The sequence below is a fragment of the Echinops telfairi genome, unplaced genomic scaffold (assembly GCF_000313985.2).
Source record: "Echinops telfairi isolate 266 unplaced genomic scaffold, ASM31398v2 ScPeMD7_2;HRSCAF=8, whole genome shotgun sequence".
Taxonomy (NCBI): Eukaryota; Metazoa; Chordata; class Mammalia; order Afrosoricida; family Tenrecidae; genus Echinops; species Echinops telfairi.
Genome location: NW_022103898.1, coordinates 50,652,026 through 50,670,507, shown reverse-complemented (window position 1 = coordinate 50,670,507; position 18,482 = coordinate 50,652,026). Strand labels below are relative to the sequence as shown.

Here is an 18,482-nt window from a genome sequence, read left to right as displayed (position 1 = left end):
CTCCAGTAGCAGATAGTGACTATTTTGTCATAATAATGGGAAATAAATGTTGACTGGGAAGGATGTATGCCAAGTGTTTTTCAATCTACATCTAGGTGAAGTAGAAGTGGCAATCATTTTACTAAAGTTACTATTTCATTTATTCTTAATATGAATGCTATGTGGGTACTGACACATGTTTCTTTAGAATCTGGTCATGTCTGGTACTGTTCACTGTAGTAACAAACATGAGATGGCAATTTTGCTCCTATACATCGAAGAAACAAAACGTAGTATCCCTGTTAATGTAAGTCTGCACCTTCCTTGGGAAAGAAAGGAAGCATTTGAGATAGAAATTGCAATTAATTTTTTTGATGATTAACTTTATCACTAATTGCTTTTATTAGGCTAAATCCTAAAAAATCAAATACTTCTGAGGTTGGTGGTTGTAAATGAATAAAGTATAATCTCTTTCTCCCGTTATGAACACCACAAGGGACACATGGATCTAATACCTTCAGGAGTCACTTTGGCTTTCTTTTAAAGTTGACAATGCCGTGCTTCTTTTTTTCTCTTTCGATTTTTAACTTCTAATATCCAGCAGGTAGAATAAAGCAATGTCTTGCTACCCTTAGCGTTTGCAAAGCACCAAACAAATCCTAAGTGTGGTTTGGGGGCAATTTTAAAGCATGCTGTAGAAAATGTTATTCTATTGTGTGTGTGTTTTCAATGACACAGCCCCAAGTGCAGTTGCATTTATGAACCACAGTAGAGGCTCAAATGCAGTAACAGTTAGTTGGCCTCCGGCTAGAACTCTTCTTGATGGATTCAACATTTCAATATCCAGTGGAAGCAGAAGGCGGGAAGAGCTTCTGCCTTCCAATAAAAGGTAAGGAAATCCTGAAACAAACTTCGGCCGGGTTTCATGGAGCAAAAGATTTATGTTATATATATGTATATGTTTAGAAATGTATATATGTTTAGAATATTATGTTAGAGGACTAAAATAACCAGAAATCAGATATGTTTGCAAGTCTACTTTTTGTACTACAATATGATCAAAATAATTAAGTCTCATGTAGAGTAAACATCATTTTTTCTTTAAATAAATAATAAATTGGTAAAGAATATTTTCATATTGTGATGGCTATTCGTATTGGAGCTAATGTTTTAACATGTGATTTTTCTTTAATATTTAGGGAATTCACATTTAATAACCTTTCTCCGGGAACTGACTTTTTAATTAGCATTATGGCAACCAAAGGAATAAAGAGAAGCCGTCCTACTGTCCTCTTGGTTAGCACTTGTAAGTTCATTTTATGTTTAATTAACTTTTCAGAGATAAGAATAAGGGAAATTGTGTTGTGTTCAAAGCCATATCTAATTAAAATGAATGGATGAATATGGAAGCAGTGTACGATGGTGTCGAGGAGAAGGAACACTGCATTTACAAGGAGAACATCTGAGTTATAATCCTGCCACTATCACTTATTTATACACCTTGGACTATTAAGTTCTCCCTTAAGAAAATGAGTATACTCCTTGCCAAGGGAGCAAAGGTTTGGTACTAATGTAAAATATAAAGCTCTGGAGAAAAGGCAAAATATCTAAAACCCTAAGGTTTTGTCATAAAATACTTGATTAATTGCTAATATTTGGACTCTACCTATTAACCTTTTATGGTTAAAAATGAAACAAAACAAAACCTTGGGCTAAGAATAAAATAGATGACAGTGTCTTTGCAATGGTATGATTTGCTTTTCTGCCCTTCCAAGTTCTAGAGCTCTGCAGATGTTCCAAAGAACCTTGTAGACACAATCTCATGACTGGGTACTTAGCAGCCGGCATCAAATTCTCCTTGCCACTTGCTCCAGTTTCCCAGGGCCATCCCTCCACCTCAGTCCAATGCGGTCTTCATAGTCCCTCTCATATCCCACCTCTCTCCCCCCGCCCCACCTTCCTAGTGCTTCTTCTCCCCCACAGGTCTCCCTAGGGTGTGTTTCTTTGTTTGTTGTTTGAATTCTCCCTTTCATCCATTACTCCAATTGGTCTGGAAAATAAGAATTAAGGAGTCCATTGCACCTGAATGAACTCTCATAGGCAAGCGGAGATGAGGAAGAAGAAACGAGTCTGTGTACATAACTGCAGTGTTAATATTTCCCCCCATCAACTACACACCATTTGCTCATCAGTCTCTTGGTAATGTCTCAGTCTTAAAATGCCAGTCATCTAACTTGGGTAAAAAAAACTAACCGAATTAACTCAGAATTAAAATGAGTGTTCAAGAATGATTAATTGCTGAGTACTCAGACTTTTGCCCCAAATTAACTGCCTATCAAGCCTCATCATTGGAAAGTCTGGCACTAGAACTATCAAAGTTGGGCATCCTGTTGCTCTATAGTACTGCATTATTGCACCAAACTCCTGGATTATAGGTGTTTGCTGCATTACATCAATATGCCCTTGAATTTATGTCTAAATATGCATCCTTGGCAATTGTACAAAATAGTCTCTTGGTTAATGCACGTGGCTGCTAACTGAAAGATTGGTGGTTCAAGTCTTCCCAGAGGCACTCTGGAAGAAAGACCCGGTGCTCCACTTCTGAGAAGTCATCTACGGAAAACTGTACGGAGTAAGGTTCTTCTCTGACACGTGTGTTAACACACGAATTGGCATCTGATCCCTTCAAAAATGGAATCTTACACTTACTTCTGTCGAGTAGATGCAACTCATATTGACACTATAGCGCAGAGTAGGCTTGCCTCTGAGTTTCTGAGACTGTAATTCTTTAATTTTCCCCTTTTTACAACAGTTTTATTGCCATATAATTCACATAGCATACAATCCAATAGTCCAATCACACCAAGAAGAGTTGTACAATCATCATCCCAATCCGTTTTACAATGTTTCTTTTCAATCTTGTATTCCTTATGAGAGCAGGCAGCTTCATCTTCTGTGGTGCAGCTGCTGGATGTGAACCTCTGGCCTTGTCTTTAGCATCTCAGGGCATAGACTGTTGGGCTACCAGGGCTCCTTTTTGGTCCTAGCATCTCAAAAAAGAGCATAATACAAATTTCCTTTTGAGCACAAGATCAGATAAGATTTTCTTTATAAAGATAACTCAATATTATTTTTTCCTCTTGCTAGGTCTTTTTCCCTTTACCATTAAACTTCTCATAACTAAAATGTATGTCTTGTTGTCATGTAAGTATCTCTTTTTTTCTCCCCTAATAAAACTTACTGGTTTCATTTTTGGCACACCTAGTCATTTTGAAATTTGACTTTTGTCTCTTAGCTATATTAATGATATGTTTTATAATGTCTTTCATACCTTTCTTTCTTTGCATGCCACTTCAGATTGATTTGGAAGTAGATGGGATATTAAATGTAAAATACAGAGGATGTAAAAATATAGAGGTAAATATATGATGAAAATGTGAAGGCAGCAAATCACTTCCAATTGGAAAGGGTATGCATGACTAAACTAGAATAAAAAGTGAGAATCAGTGACTTAAATTCAAATCTCTCTCTTTTATATTCTATTGAGTTACAGGGGAAAGTCTGCATAGGAAATTAGTTTTACAATCAATAGTTCATACACATCTTGTTCCATGACCTTGGTTGCATGCCTGCAATGTCTTAGCAGCACTCACCCTATTTCCTGGTGGCTTCCCCATTTCTGTTTCATCTGTTTTCCCTGTCCTTCCTGTATCCTCATCTTTGGTTTTAGACAAATGCTGCTATTTGCCTATTTCAAGCCAGTAAGTCTGATTTTTTTTTTTTTTAGTTTTTGTCCCATATTTTAACTGGAAGCTTCTAATTTGGTCTTGGTCAAAATGGTTGGTAGTGTGGCTGGGCACCATCTAGCTCTTTTGGTTTCAGATTTGAGGAGGCTGTGGTTCGTGCTGCCATTAGTCCTGTGGATTAATGGCGTCATTGAATCTGATTTTCTTTCTTCTCCTTGGCATTCGGAGAGAAGAGATCAATAATGGTTGCTTCTTAGATGGCCATTCACAAGCTTTTAACTCCAGACCCTACCCACCAGACTAGAATGTAGAGCATTTTCTTTATGAAGTATGTTGTTCCAATGGACCTAGATGTCTCTAGAAACTGTGATCCTTGGTCTTCTAAGCAATGACTAAATCTAGTGTCTAAGTAGGTTCTACAATGTGGTACCCTTTGAGGTCTATCACAGATACATTCATACATCATTTGCCATAACAATATACATATGCAAGCCTGCTTTAGAAAAATCTCCACCACCTATTTAGCACATATCTACCTCACACATGATTCTTAGCTACTTACTCTTATTACTACAGTTGCAGGGCTGTGTATGTTACCCCATTTACTGTAGTCATTGCTTATTCATTCATACACTCATTGTCTTCCTTTGTCTTTGTCTCCTAACTTCCTCCATGGTGTGCACTTCCTTTCCCGTCACCAAAATTAACTCTAGTCTACTTCCTAGTTAGTAATTCTTCTTCCTGATGAAAAGCTTGTTGCTTTCTGTTATATTTTATTTATTTTCATCATTGCTCTTATTAGTGGGGTGAGATGATATTTCACTGATTTATACTTTTCTAATGGATAATAACCAAGAGTATATTTTTATGTGTTTTTAGTTGCCTGCATGGCTTTTTTTGGTGAAGTGTTGGATCATGACTTTTGTCCACTTCTTAACTGGACTGTTTACCTCTTTTTGAGGTGTTGGGGTTTTCTGTATATTTGAGAATTAGATACTTGTCATATATTTTATTGAGAAAATTTTCTCCCAGTATGTAGTTTTTCTTTTATCCTTTTAGGAAAGTTTTTGGTGGGCATAGTATTTGCATTTTTCAAGGTCAATTTTATATATTACATATTTTTCTATTTATAAATTAATTGTGATGAATGATAGTTTGTTTGTGCCATAATTAGGTCCCCTAGTTTTGTTCCAATGTAATTTTCTAGGACCTTTATAGTTTTAGATTTAACATTAAAGTTTACATCCATTTTGTGTTAGTTATTGCTTATAGTGTGAAGTAGGGCTCTCTTTCTTTTTTCCTTATTTCATTCTCTTGCAAATGTACTCATATATCCAGTTTTTCCAGCATCATTTCTGCAATGCATGGCATGGTATCTGAATTATAATAACTTTATTCTGAAGCCCATTGTATGGTAAATAAATGTACAGTTCCCCGGACTACATGATTTTGCTCATGGAAGAGATTTTCTAAAAAGTAGGTTATTTTCCCCCTTTTATTGTACTAATGAAGAGACTGAAACAGGATAAAGAGCTTACAGAAGTTTTACATATGTTCAAACTGACCAGAGAAACCTAAGTATTTTACCTCTTGATTTAGTACTCAGATAATGTGAAAGCCAAAATTGTCACTCTAGTGAAGATAATATAAGAGTAAAAATGTCTTTTTTGTTGTTAAAATGATTGTCATTCCTGTGTCTTATTGAATTGCTGTAGTTCCAGACCCACCTTCAGACTTGCTGATTTTGGGGCAGGAAGAGAACAGCATATACCTGTCTTGGAAATCACCACAAGGAGGCTTTGAAAAGTTCCAGGTAAAAAGCTGGTAGCCTTCATACAGTCTGGATGTTGAAATTCTTATTGCATGATTTCTTTTTGTCTTTCATTTTACATGAATAAATTTATACATTGTTATACTAGCCCGTTACTATAAGATACTCCTCAAACTTTTAATTAGCTAATTTATATATTTATATGTACAGTTGTTTAAATAAGATCAAATGATGATCCCTAGTCTTGAAGAAGTAGATAGTGTGTCTTCAGGGGAGATGAGCATGCATGTATATAACACACAGATAGAAATAAAGATCAATATGACTAGAGGAAGATAGTTCTCTGACCTCACTGGCTGGTACAGGTGTTCCTGAAATTAAAGCCACGTGATGTGATATAGGTTTCCTTTAAATCCCACCCAAGTGCTCTAGCTGTTAAATGAAAACACATTCATCATCAAAAAGAACACTCAAGATCTACCTTGACATATGATGTGGTCTGTTGCATGAAATATCTATATGTTTACAAATAAAATCCAGCTAATAAATTCATTTTTCAAAGATACACACTAACTGCTAAAGCTAGTGATGAAAAGATGGAAGAATTTTACCAATTTCTTCAGCATTCAGTTAATCAAATATGCAATCAAAATGCATTGGTAATTGATGATTGGAATGCAAATGTTGGAAACAAAGAGTGTGTTTCTAAAATGTGGCCTTGGTGACAGCAATGAAGCCAGAGATTTCCTGATAGAGTTTCACAAGACCCATGAGATTTTCATTGCCAATACTTCTTTGAAACAAGATAAGCAGCTACTATACATTTGGAGTTGGAATACACAAGAACAAAATTTACTGTATTTGTCGAAAGAGAAAATGGAGAAGGTCAATATCACCAACCAAAAGAAGGACAGGGGTCTCCTATGGAAGAGAATTTCAATCGCTTATATGTAAGCGTGGAAGATAAAGAAATGAAAGCAAATCCATAAGAACTAAAATTGACGCTGACTTTTGAGAACATCTTAAGAATAGATTTGTTCTTTGAGCCTTCGTTGCAGCAGACTTGAAGAGCTATTGGATGACATCAGGCACCTCCTATGTGACGAGAGCAAAGGGTCATTAAAGAGAAAACAAATGACCAAAATAGATGCCAGAATAGACTCTGACTCTTGCACTTTAATGTGGAGTAGCCAAAGCCTATTGAAGAATGGATTAAGTGAAAGAATTTAAAAGCAAATTTCAAAGGGCACGTTGGGAAGGCAAAGTAGTTGATTTTAATGAAAGGTGCAAAGACCTAGAGTGAGGAAGCCAAAGAGCTGAAAGAACTGGAGGACAAAAATAAGTTGCAACATTAATGGTTTCCATGGGAAAAAAGTCTAAGTGATGCAGGAAGCACCGAATAAGATAGCAGAAATACAGGGTTGTCTTACAAAAAAGCTTTCGTTGACATCGAACCATTTAAAGAGGGACATATGATCAAGAACCGATGGTATTGAAGGTAGAATTCCCCCAAACAAGTCTCCTGGAATTGACAGAATACTGATTGAAATATTTCAACTAACTGATGAAGCACTGGAAGCACTTATTTTTTTCTATGCCAAGAAATTTGGAAGATAGCTATTTGGTTAGGTGATTGAAAGAGATCCATATTTGTGCCCATTAGAAAGAAAAGTGACTCAACAGAAGGTAGCCATTATTGAGCATATCATTAATATAAGATGCAAATCAAATGTTAAATTTTAAGATAACTTTAAAATAGTTACAGTAGTACATCAACAGAGATATGCCAGAAATTCAAGATGGATTTAGAAAAGGATGTGGCACGAGAATATCACAGCTGATATCAAATGGACCTTAACTCCAAGAATACCATGAAGATGTTTACTTGTGTTGTATTGACTATACAAAGGAATTCAACTATGTGGACCATAACAAACTGTGGATATCTTTGAGAAGATGGGTGTGGTAGTTACATAATATCGTGCCAACTTGAGGATATTAAGGGTGAAGGGGTGGAGTCTACCCTTTCAATCAAGTGATGATGACAAAGAGACCGATGGCATCTTGTAGGTGTGGCCTTTTATGAGGATTCTGGGAACTTCCTCTCTTTCTCCCAGGAGGTGGGCCACACTCTCTCTCACCTTACTGTTGACAAGCCACATGGAGCCATGATGGTGGCAGCCAGAGCCCAGGAGATGCATCCACTGCCATTGGATCCACAGGACTTACCACCCACCAGCCTGTAATCTTCCTGCATTCGGCATCATTGCATGGCTGCATGAGTCTAAAGAAGAATTTATGCACTAGTATCAGACATAGGGGCTAATATTGGACTTACAGACTTGATCTGGACTGGGCTGGGATGTTTTCTCAATATACAATTGCTCTTTGATATAAATCTCTCTCAAATACATATGAGTATCTCTGGATTTGTTTCTTTAGTCTACCCAGTCTAAAACAATGGGGAATTCCAGACCACTTTATTGTGCTTATTCGGAACCTGTACATAGACCAAGAAGTTGTTCAATCAGAACAGTAGAATAAAGTCAGTTAAGGTTTTTAATCAGGGTATTTAGGATGCTTATTCAATTTATATGCTGAGAAAATAAGAGAGATGCTGGGTTATATTAAACAGAGTATGACAAAAAGATTGGAGGAAGGCATATTGACATTTGATGTGTGATTGACATAACCTGGCTCTATTACATTGGAAAGTGAGGACGGCGTGAAATGCTTCATGATGCAGTGTGTTTTGCATCTCAATGTAAAGAAAACCAAAATCCTCACAACTGGACCACTAGATAATTTCACAGTAAATGGAGAAAAGGTTAGAGTGGTTAAGGGCTTAATTTTGCATCCACAACAGTGCCTATGGAAGTAACAGTCAAGAAAGTGTATAATACACTGAACTGGACAAATCTGCCACACAAATCTCTTTAAAATGTTGAAAAGCAAAGAAGTCCCTTTGAGGACTAAGGCATGGCTAATGCATGCCATGGGATTTTTGATCGTCTCATTTGAAAGTTGAACAATGAATGAGGAAGACTGCAGAAGTTGGACTTGTTGGACGTTGGAAGATTGCATGTGAAAGTTGGACAGTTAATGAAGAAAACTGTGATCCCAATGATCTACCTGTAACCCTCTCCCAGGGAGATGGACAACAGAAAAGTGGGTAAAGGGAGACATTGGTCAGTGCAAGACATGAAAAAAATAATAATAATTTATAAATTATCAAAGGGGTATGAGGGAGAGAGGATGGGGAAAAATGAGGAGCTGATACCAAGGGCTCAAGTAGAAAGAAAATGCTTTGAAAATGATGATGGCAGCCAATCAAAAAATGTTCTTGACACAATGGATGGATGGATAGATTGTGATGAGTTATGTGAGCCCTCAATAAAATTATTTATTAAAAAAAAAACTGAAGAAGAATCAGTGCATTTAAATTATAGTGTTGGAAAAAAAATATTGAAAGTCCCACAGACTTCCCAAAGAACAAACAAAGCTGTCTTGGAAGAAGTACAGCCAGGATGCTCCTTACAGGCAAGGATGACTAGACTTCATCGCACACACAGTGATACCTCCCTTTTCAAACTCAGTTCATTCTAAATTCATGTTCAAGCACCAAAAGCTTTGAGAACTGAACATATTTTTCCCCATAAGAAATAGCAGAAAGCCAAAAATTGGTTCTGAGGCCCCCAAATTACACTTATCGATTCATTTTTCCAGGACTTTAAACAACTATGGCTTTTAAGCCTTCTCAGATACTGCTGTCTCAGATAGGCTATCGCCATCAAGTTGTTTCTGGTTTACCCAAATCAGCAGTAACTTCTCAACCTGTTTTATGGTCTGGAGTCTTTGTTCATGGTTAGCAATTTCACACCTTTTACTACATTAGCCACTTGAACCATAGTTTTGCCCCAAATGTTGATGATGTCTTATTAGCCATGTTGTTTATATTCAGCCACCAAATCAGAAAAGCAGCGACTTGATTCAAATTTCGCAATGGTTTCTTTCTTTGTCCATCAAGATTCTCACTGCTGTCTTTTGAGCTTTAGTGCTGGTGTCGCTACCTTTCCTGAGAGCAATGGTCATGATCGTTTACTCAAAGTGCAAAAAAAAGCACATTGACAAATATTTTAAAGCACTAACGCAAGCATTATGTGTTGTCTTGAATGAGATCGGCACTTGGACTGAAGCGTCACCCTTTTGTATCCACGTGGGGACTCGACTCATGACTCACACTTGGCCTGGACAGGTGTTTTCAAGTCAGATTTTCATTCCAACTAGTGAGCAAAGTTATGAACACGGAGCAGATCCCCCCCACCCCCGCCCCACCGACTTTGCTGTTTGCTTAGTAGATAGTTCGAGCTTGGAGCCCTTTGACAACTGAGGTATCACTGTACTTTCTGCTCTCAGAAGAATTGGAGAAGGACATCACACTTGGTAAAGTAGAGGGGCAGCAAAAAAAAGAAAAAAAGGAAGGCCCTGGGCAACACGAATTGACAAAGTGGCTCCAACCATGAACACAATCGTAACAACACCCACAAGCCCTCTTGCTTGAGAATTTCAATATTTTCAACTGTGCATTCCATTAAACTTTACCTTTCATATGACAGACTAGAACTGCCCCTAGAGAGCTTTTTAGGCTATAATATTTATGGGAGCAGATTCCTAGGTTCCTTTCTTGTGGAAACCCTTGTAATAAACAGAATGGGGGGGCGGGGTTCTGTGTGTGACATCCTCTGACTTTCGTATTGCCTCGAGGCAGGAATCAGGCAGGCCTTCACTCTCCATCCTTCTTTCCCCTATTCTGACGCCAATCCTTCCTCCCCTGACACTCTAGTCCACGCTGGGTTTGAGAATTCATTGCAACAGCCCCACAGAAGGCACAGATAATACTCACGATTAAGGGCCTTTGTTTCCCACTCACTCCCTACCTTTGGGTCCATTCTGACACACAGTGACCCTGTAGGACAGGGCAGAACTGTCCTCTCGGGGTTTCCAAAATTGTAACTCTTTCCTAGAGTAGAAAGCCCTGTCTTTCCATATTCCGCAAGTTACTAGGTTGCCACAAGTCAGGACAGCAAACAGTAAGTGCACAGCTATTGGTCCACAGCAGCATCCCTCCTCAGCCAACAGGCTCAGCCTCTCATCCACATGGTCGCTTGGCCTTTGCCTCCATGGGCCAGGAAGTCCACCTGTCACTGTCTCACAGTTCCAAACAAGTTGTGGATAACCAAGGGAGGAAGGGCTTACCCGTTACAGGAGAGCGGGTGACTGTGACTGTGGCTAAGAAGTGGCGCTCAGGAGGGAAGCTCTTTGAAGGTCTAGAGGCAACACTATTTGAATTTTTCTCAGTGCTCAAAAGGGAAGGTTAAGAGCCTTTTTGTCTTGATTGCCCAAATGTGGGGCAGGCAGGGGAGAGTTGTGGGAATCTAAAAGCTGTCAGGAACTAAACATCAGCTTATTTTTTTTAATCATTTTATTGGTGGCTCATACAACTCTTAATACAATCCATACATCAATTGAATCAGGCATATTTGTCCATATGTTGCCTTCATTCTTTCCTAGACGTTTACTTTCTTTATTTAAAATAAAATTTTATTGGGGGCTCGTACAAGTTTTATCACAATCCACACATACATCCATTGTGCCAAGCACATTTGTACATTTGTTGCCCTCATCATTCTCAAAACATTTGCTTTCTACTTGAGCCCTTGATATCAGCTCCTATTTACTCCAATGCTTTCATTGTCTACAGCTTCCTAGATTAACATTAGAGAAAGCATATGAAAAGTGTTATTTTTCTATTTTTAAAGGATGAGGGCATATATATGACTTTAGACTAATTTTAACGATTCAGGGAACAGAAACAATGTATTCATTAAATTCAATATTTAAAATGTTTGTTTCTTCAACAAAAAATACTTGTCCTCATGATGCTTACATTTTAGCACATCTAAAGGTATGGAAATGACAGACGTTAGAGAAAAGGCAGGAGTGGTGGGGTCAAGTATCCCGATAGCTTTCACCTTGGGAAGAACAGCTAAATTCTCTTCTAAAAGGAAAAGGAAAGAAGGTGCTATATGTTACAAGTCCCGTCAGTAACCAAGGAACTGTTTCAAATAGATAAAATCTTCAATCAACATGCAGAACTTCCCCACGGCTGTGTGGGGACTTCAGAATGCCAGCCTATCTACAGTTTCTCTACTACTATAAAGCTATAGGATCTGTGTGGCATATGAAGTTACTAATATCGATGTCTTAAAGAACAGCAGACACAGATTTTTTATTTCACATCTTAAAACAAAACAAATTCAAATGGATTTAAACAAAACAAAACATACAACCTGGACAACCAGAGGAAAATGTATCATGTCTGCGGAGTCATTTCCAACTCACGGTGGCCTCATGAGGTCAGAGTAGAACCGTGCTCTAGGGTTTTCAATGGTTGGTTTTTCTGAAGTAGATTACCAAGACTTTTCCAAAGACACTCCGCATGGACTTGAACTTCCAATTACATTGAACAGCCAAGACTCCTCTCACTAGAGTAGTGGCTATTAACTTCAATACACTTACCATCATTAGATTCATGGTGACCACTAAGAGTAGGTAGCAACTTAATGACAATGGGTTTTTTTGTGTGATACATTTATGTTTAACAGTCTATTCATTCATTCATAATGGGATATTTTTCTCTCCTGAACTGGCTTATGTATTTCTTATTTTGATAATATCTTGAGGGTTCAAAAATCCAGGAGCATATATTAGTTTGTATTGTGAAATTAATTTAACCACAAAGTATTTGTTCTAGTTGTTTTATGTATTCTAGTTTTTGTTCAGGTCTCTAAATCTCTTAAATAGCTACTTTTAGTTTTGTGCAAAAGAGTAAACAGTTTTGGCTGTTCAATTCAATGAGAAGTTCAAATCCATAAGGAGTGCAAAAAAGATCCATAGTCTTTAAAAGAATCTCAGAATCAGAATGGAAACTCAAGGTATAATCTATTCCACACATGAAAATTAGCATTGGCATCTATATTTAGAACATAAAAGAATTCAGTGTGAACTATAAGATAATAAGTAATTAACACCAGCTATTTATGTAAGTTTGCCATTTCTTTCGTACTGTTTTTTGTAGACACTGATTCTATTTATGCTATAGACCAGATGCTTGCTGCCCAAAAGAAATATAATGTGAGTCATCAATGAGAGCCATACACGTAACTAAAAATTTTCATTGTTGCTACATCGCACCCTGACTGACTCGTCTCCTCCCTGAGACCTCTCTGCAAGGGGATCTCCAGTGGCCTACTAATGGGCTTTGGGTCTCCAACTTTCCTCTAGTTCCTAAATGTTTCCTCCTCGCTCCCACCATCATGACACGAATTCTACCTTGCAAGTCTGGCTAGACCAGAGGATGTACACTGGTACAGATAGGAACTGGAAATCCAGGGAATCCAGGGCAGATGAGCCCTACAGGACCAGTGGTGTGAGTGGCGATACTGGGAGGGTAGAGGGAGAGTGAGTAGGAAAGAGGGAACCGATTACAAGGAACTATATGTGACCCCCTCCCTGGGGGACAGACAACAGAAAACGGGGTGAAGGGAGACGTCGGACAGAGCAAGATATGACAAAATAACAATTTATAAATTATCAAGGGCTCATGAGGGAGGGGGGCGCGGGGAGGGAGGGGAAAAATGAGGACCTAATGCTGGGGGCTTAAGTGGAGAGGAAATGTTTTGAGAATGATGAGGGCAATGAATGTACAAATGCGCTTTACACAATTGATGTATGTATGGATTGTGATAAGAGCTGTTTGAGCCCCTAATGAAATGATTTTTAAAAATTCTAATATAAATATTATAAAACTCTAAAGAAATAAATGAATTAGAAATATATCTTTTTTGACTTACCTAGCATTGATTCAAAGGCAATGGGTTTGGTTCATTCATTTAAAATTTTATTATTTCAAAATGTAACCAATATAAGATTATTAATGAATTATTTTATGCTTTTTAAAATCATATATGTATTTATACTTAAAACATATCAAATGAATGTGAACCCATTTGGAATGCTTAATACATGGCAAGCAGCGATCCTATTCGGTCGCACAGGCACAATGACAAGTGCCACCTGGTGTCTTAGTGTTCTGTTGTTTTTGTTGGTGGTGGTGGTGTGCCCCTGAGTTGGTTCTAACTCATAGTGAACCCACATATAACAGGAAAAAAAAACACTACCCAGTCCAGTAGTAAATTTATAATTGTTATATTTGAGCCCATTTTTGTAACCACTATGTCAGCTTATCTTGTTGAAGGTTTTCTTCATTTTACTGACCCTCCGCTTTACCAAGCATGATGCCCTTCTCCAGGGACTGAACTCTCTGAAAACATGTTGAAAGTCCATGAAAAACCCTATTTTTAAGCAAGGTTATACTTATAAGTACAGGGGTTAGGACTTCAACACGTAATGTTAGGGGGCACTATTGTATCTACAGCATCTGGACTGAATGATGAGATGAAACACCAGCTAGCTCATCATCGGTACCTGGCTGAAATCCCCCTTCAGAGTCAGTCCTCGCTGATCCCAGCGGTGGAGAGAGAAGGGTGTTTTCTCGCACAGAGGATTGTAGCACCTCCTTTATTACTGAGATCAGTCGCCTGGGTGAGAGATGATAGCGGCTCACCTCCTAGCTGGTCTCCCTTTCCTTACAGCTCCCCTTTCACTCAGCCGTTCTTGCCTTAATGACCACCAGCACTTTCCCGCTGCTCCTTTGCCATGGCCGCCAAGGCTTCCTCCCAAGAGACCTTTATCTAGCGAGCCCACCTTTTCCTATGTCACAACCATATTCGGCTGGTTCTTGTTCTCCAAACCGGATGCCTTGGTGTCACAGTAGATGAAGCATCGGGCTGCTGAGGTTGGAAGTTTAAACCCACCAGCCACACCAGCAGAGAAAGATGGGCCTGTCTGCTCCCATAAAGAGTCCTCAAAGATGCCCATTGAATGCCCCTGATAGGATCAGTAGAGCTGCCTTTTTCTAGGCCTGGACCTCTGGCCTCCACTCTCGGTAGGCTTTTTTATCCTTGACCTTTTAGCTCAGGCATCATATGTGAGTGCTGTGAGGTGCTGTCAAGCCTGTTCCACTCATTGAGACCCCACGTAACCGACGGCCTTGCCCCATAAGGTTGTCAGGCTGTCATCTCCATGAGAGCAGACCGCCAGGTCTCTCTTCCACCGAGCTGCTGGCTGCCTTCAAATCATCAACTGTTGGGTCTGCAGCGCCGTGCTTTATCAGGGCTCTGCAAGGGCTCTTTCGTCTCTGATGACCTCATCTAAATACAAGCCCGCTGCCAGCCACTTGAGATTTGCTAAGTGATCTCAGTCATTTATTTATTTACCAGGTCCAACACTAGAGTGAAAATTCCTTGCAGTTTCCTTAGTGCTTGACTTGTAATAGACGCTCCATAAATACTTGATGATGGAATTAATCTTTAAATACCCAGGGTTTGGGGTGAATTGGGAGTGAAGATATCAATACTGAATATAGTTGTCAGGAAAGAGGAGAACCTGAGATGGATTTATAATAACAGATAGGATTTGGCTCATGGAAAATAGGTATGGATATTCTTCACTACCAAGGTCACAAAGCCCAGAATGAACATTCTATTTGTCACTTATAAATGCTATCCAATTAAATAGGTATCCTAAATAATAAAGTAGTCATGAAAACTTCCATCCTTTCTAAAATGATTCAGTCCATTTCTATATGCAGTGTAGGTATTCAAGAGGGAAAAAGTCTACATATATACTAATGTTAATTATGAATAAGCTATATTTATCCTTTTCTATCTGTGATAATTTTCATATTTTAGGACAAATGCCAAATGGAATGATCTTTTCATAGTGTTAATGTTAATATTACTTGTTGTCATAAAATACATATGATCGTAAAATGAATTTTTACTAACTCTATATGAACACATATTTCAGAGACCATAAATCAAGCACCTTTTATTAAATGTTAAGATGTAATTTTAATCTTTAAAGTTTAGATTATTATTAACTATATTATATAACTGATGATTATCCTGCTTTCTCAACCAATGAGATTATTGGTTAAATTTTAATGACTTTAGCAACAGTATCCTGGTTGCCCAACAAAGTGTACTTGCATAATTGGGATCATTTTTCTAATCATTCAAAATTAATCATCTCACAACTCCAAACTATGCTTTAAAAGTAGAAATAAAGCACAAAGTACATTTTTTTCTGTTTCTACTAGGTACATACATATGTACATACTTTGGGGAAAAAATTGAACTTCAGGTTTCTAAATTGCATTCTAAAAAATTGAGTCATGTAATCATTACAGCACAAAATAAAATTTCTTTTCCTTCTACTCCATCACTAAGCTTTTAAAATGCTTTTTGGTATGTCTGGTTTAGCACTCCGTTCAGATTATGTTTGTCTCTTATTGCATATTGCTTTCTCCTCCCATCGTTTTCATACCAGAAGTTCTCAGCGTTCTACTTCCTCCACCTATCTTTTCACATGCCAGAAAGCAAGGTAATTTTCAGTGACACCTTATAGCTCAATAAGCAATGATATGCTTCTAGACCTCATGATTATCTTCCTTCAGTAATAAAACACTCTTCTCACAAGACAGCGATAAACATGTCGGCCCGGGAAATAGCTTTGATTCCTGTTACATGAAAATTGTTTTGTAAAACCTAACAAAATTTAAATAATCAGTAAAGTTAGTGTTTACTTTAGATAATAAAATATGGAATGTAACATAATAAATACATAAAGTCTGTAAGTAGCTTTTAATGGGTAAAACCATCTCCAAGGTATTGAAACTATTATATTACTCTTCTCAAAATTTCTAAAGGCAATGCCAGTTCTCAAAGCTTTAATGAATAATTGAGTTCCCTGGCCCAGCTTATGATGAAAGATGGGCCAACCCAGAGTGTAACATTTGTCATTCATTCATTCATTTCTTTAACAAAAGGTTTGAGTGAATTTTCTACTTTAGGTATCTGTTCTTGTAGCTCTCCCTCTTGGTAATTTTGGATCTTCTGCTGATTAGCGTAGCTGGCCTTTAAAGACAGATCTTGAGCGTCCTCCAAATACTGACTTCTTCCTGAGGCATACACGAGTTTTCTGGAGGACTCTGGAAGTTTTCTTTGCTGCCCATTTCCCTTGACATGACAGCCCCAGCTGTGACTTGGTCTTTTCCAGTCCCCTTGAGTTCTTTTCTCTGGCACTAGCGCACATTGCCATTTGGGCTCTCCTTGCACTGAAGTCAGCCGTCGTGGATGAGGTTCTGGTGTGGTGGTACTTGACCCGTGAAAGACTCTAGCATCTTTTCTAGGGTAAACGTTGGTGTATAACCGTTCTTTGCACTTCTCTCTCGTTTTCTTTTTCTTTTTAAAACTCATTGAGTCACAGAGGAAAGAGAAGATTCTGGTGCTTACGTGCACATCCAAAGGGAAGGTGCAAATTTCTCTACTAGGAACCTCAATTTATGGTAGTGATTTACCCGGGGTACTGGTGTGGGGGCTGAAGTACCATATTCCTCATTCTGTGGACAGTCAGGGAAAAGCTGATTTGCCTCTTAGGCCAGCAACTTTGGGTTCCCCATTTTTTCTCACTCAGTTTTCTACTTGTATGCAACTGAAAGCATGGGTAGTAGTAATCGACTGATGGCTAGCTATCTCTCAAATGCAATGTACTGGATGCTTTCTTGTTTTCATGTGAGCACAAGGAAAGGAATCACTCATGCCATGTGCTAGAACATGTTTTTAGCTGCCATTGAGTTGGACCATTCATGGTGAGCATCAGCACTTATGGTACCCCTCTGCATGGGGCGCCCAGGTGACCCAGTCCTACACCATCCCGTGATCCCCAGGATTGGTTGAAGATGGAATCCCTGTCATTCATAGGGCTTTTGCTGGCTGGTGTTTGTAAGTAGATTGCCAGGCCTTTCTTTCTAGTTTGTCTCAGTCTGGAAGCTCAACTATTGTGCATCATAGCATACTCAAACACCCACTGACGAAAACATCATAGCTGTACACTAAGTGAATTAGCCAGGAATTGAACAGAGGTCTCCTGCATATATGGTAAGAATTCTGAGAACCACGGAAGCCTCAGTGTACTATATGTATTATATAAATATGTAAATGTAATATAAATTATAAATATCACATATACATTTAATGGAGTTTTAAAACAGCTTGAGACCTTTGTTCTTTTAGTGCCTGAGTTTTGAATCTTCTGCTCTACTTATGCTATGTGGCCTTTCTGCGTTACTCAGCCCCACATGCCTCTTTGGGGAAGACAGGCATGATACAACCCCTCTTGCAGTGTGAATTTCTGTGAACATGGTGAGTGAAGAGTTAATCCTAAGCCTTAGGGAAGTCTGTGAAAAACATATGTTTGTTTTTCTCTTTAGATGTCCTATCACATGACATATAGAAAGGAAAAGCTGTCTACAGTAATTGTTTATGGCAACAAAGCCAAAGTAAAGGATCTGACGCCTGGAGCGGACTACATGTTTCATATAAAGACTGTTAGAGGCAACGATTACAGTGCTGCCTCAGTAATGACAAAAGGAACGACAAGTAAGTAAAGCATCATAAATAGAGTCTCTGTTTTATAATCATATAATTCTTGAAAGTATTTTGTTCAGCATAATTAATGTTATTTTAAACATTGTGCCTTTTAATATAAACTTTGTATAGTTAAGGAAAATGATGGTCATAGGAATACGGCTAAAAGAACTCTCCAGAACTTGGAGCCTTATATGTCTAAATTAATTAGAAGTGTGTAAAGTCTGCTTTTTACCTGAAGTCAATATGCAAACATGTTTGTATGTATGTAGATATGGCACCTAACAACAGCATAGCATCTAGTACATATTATATATCATACTGATAAATACACCATTCATTTTCTATTGCAATAAAGTTTTGACAAGCAGAGTA

At 38.2% G+C, this 18,482-nt stretch overlaps 1 protein-coding gene across 1 annotated transcript in view; it reads left to right on the top strand.

Moving 5' to 3' along the window:
• Positions 1-800: 800 nt before the first annotated feature.
• Positions 801-18,482, top strand: part of PTPRQ (protein tyrosine phosphatase receptor type Q) — a 276,229-nt gene continuing 258,547 nt past the window's right edge. The window contains 4 exon segments of the mRNA XM_045288666.1: positions 801-868; positions 1,179-1,285; positions 5,441-5,538; positions 17,951-18,119. Of these exon segments, the coding sequence (XP_045144601.1) occupies positions 1,231-1,285; positions 5,441-5,538; positions 17,951-18,119 (322 nt within the window). The 5' untranslated portion in view covers positions 801-868; positions 1,179-1,230.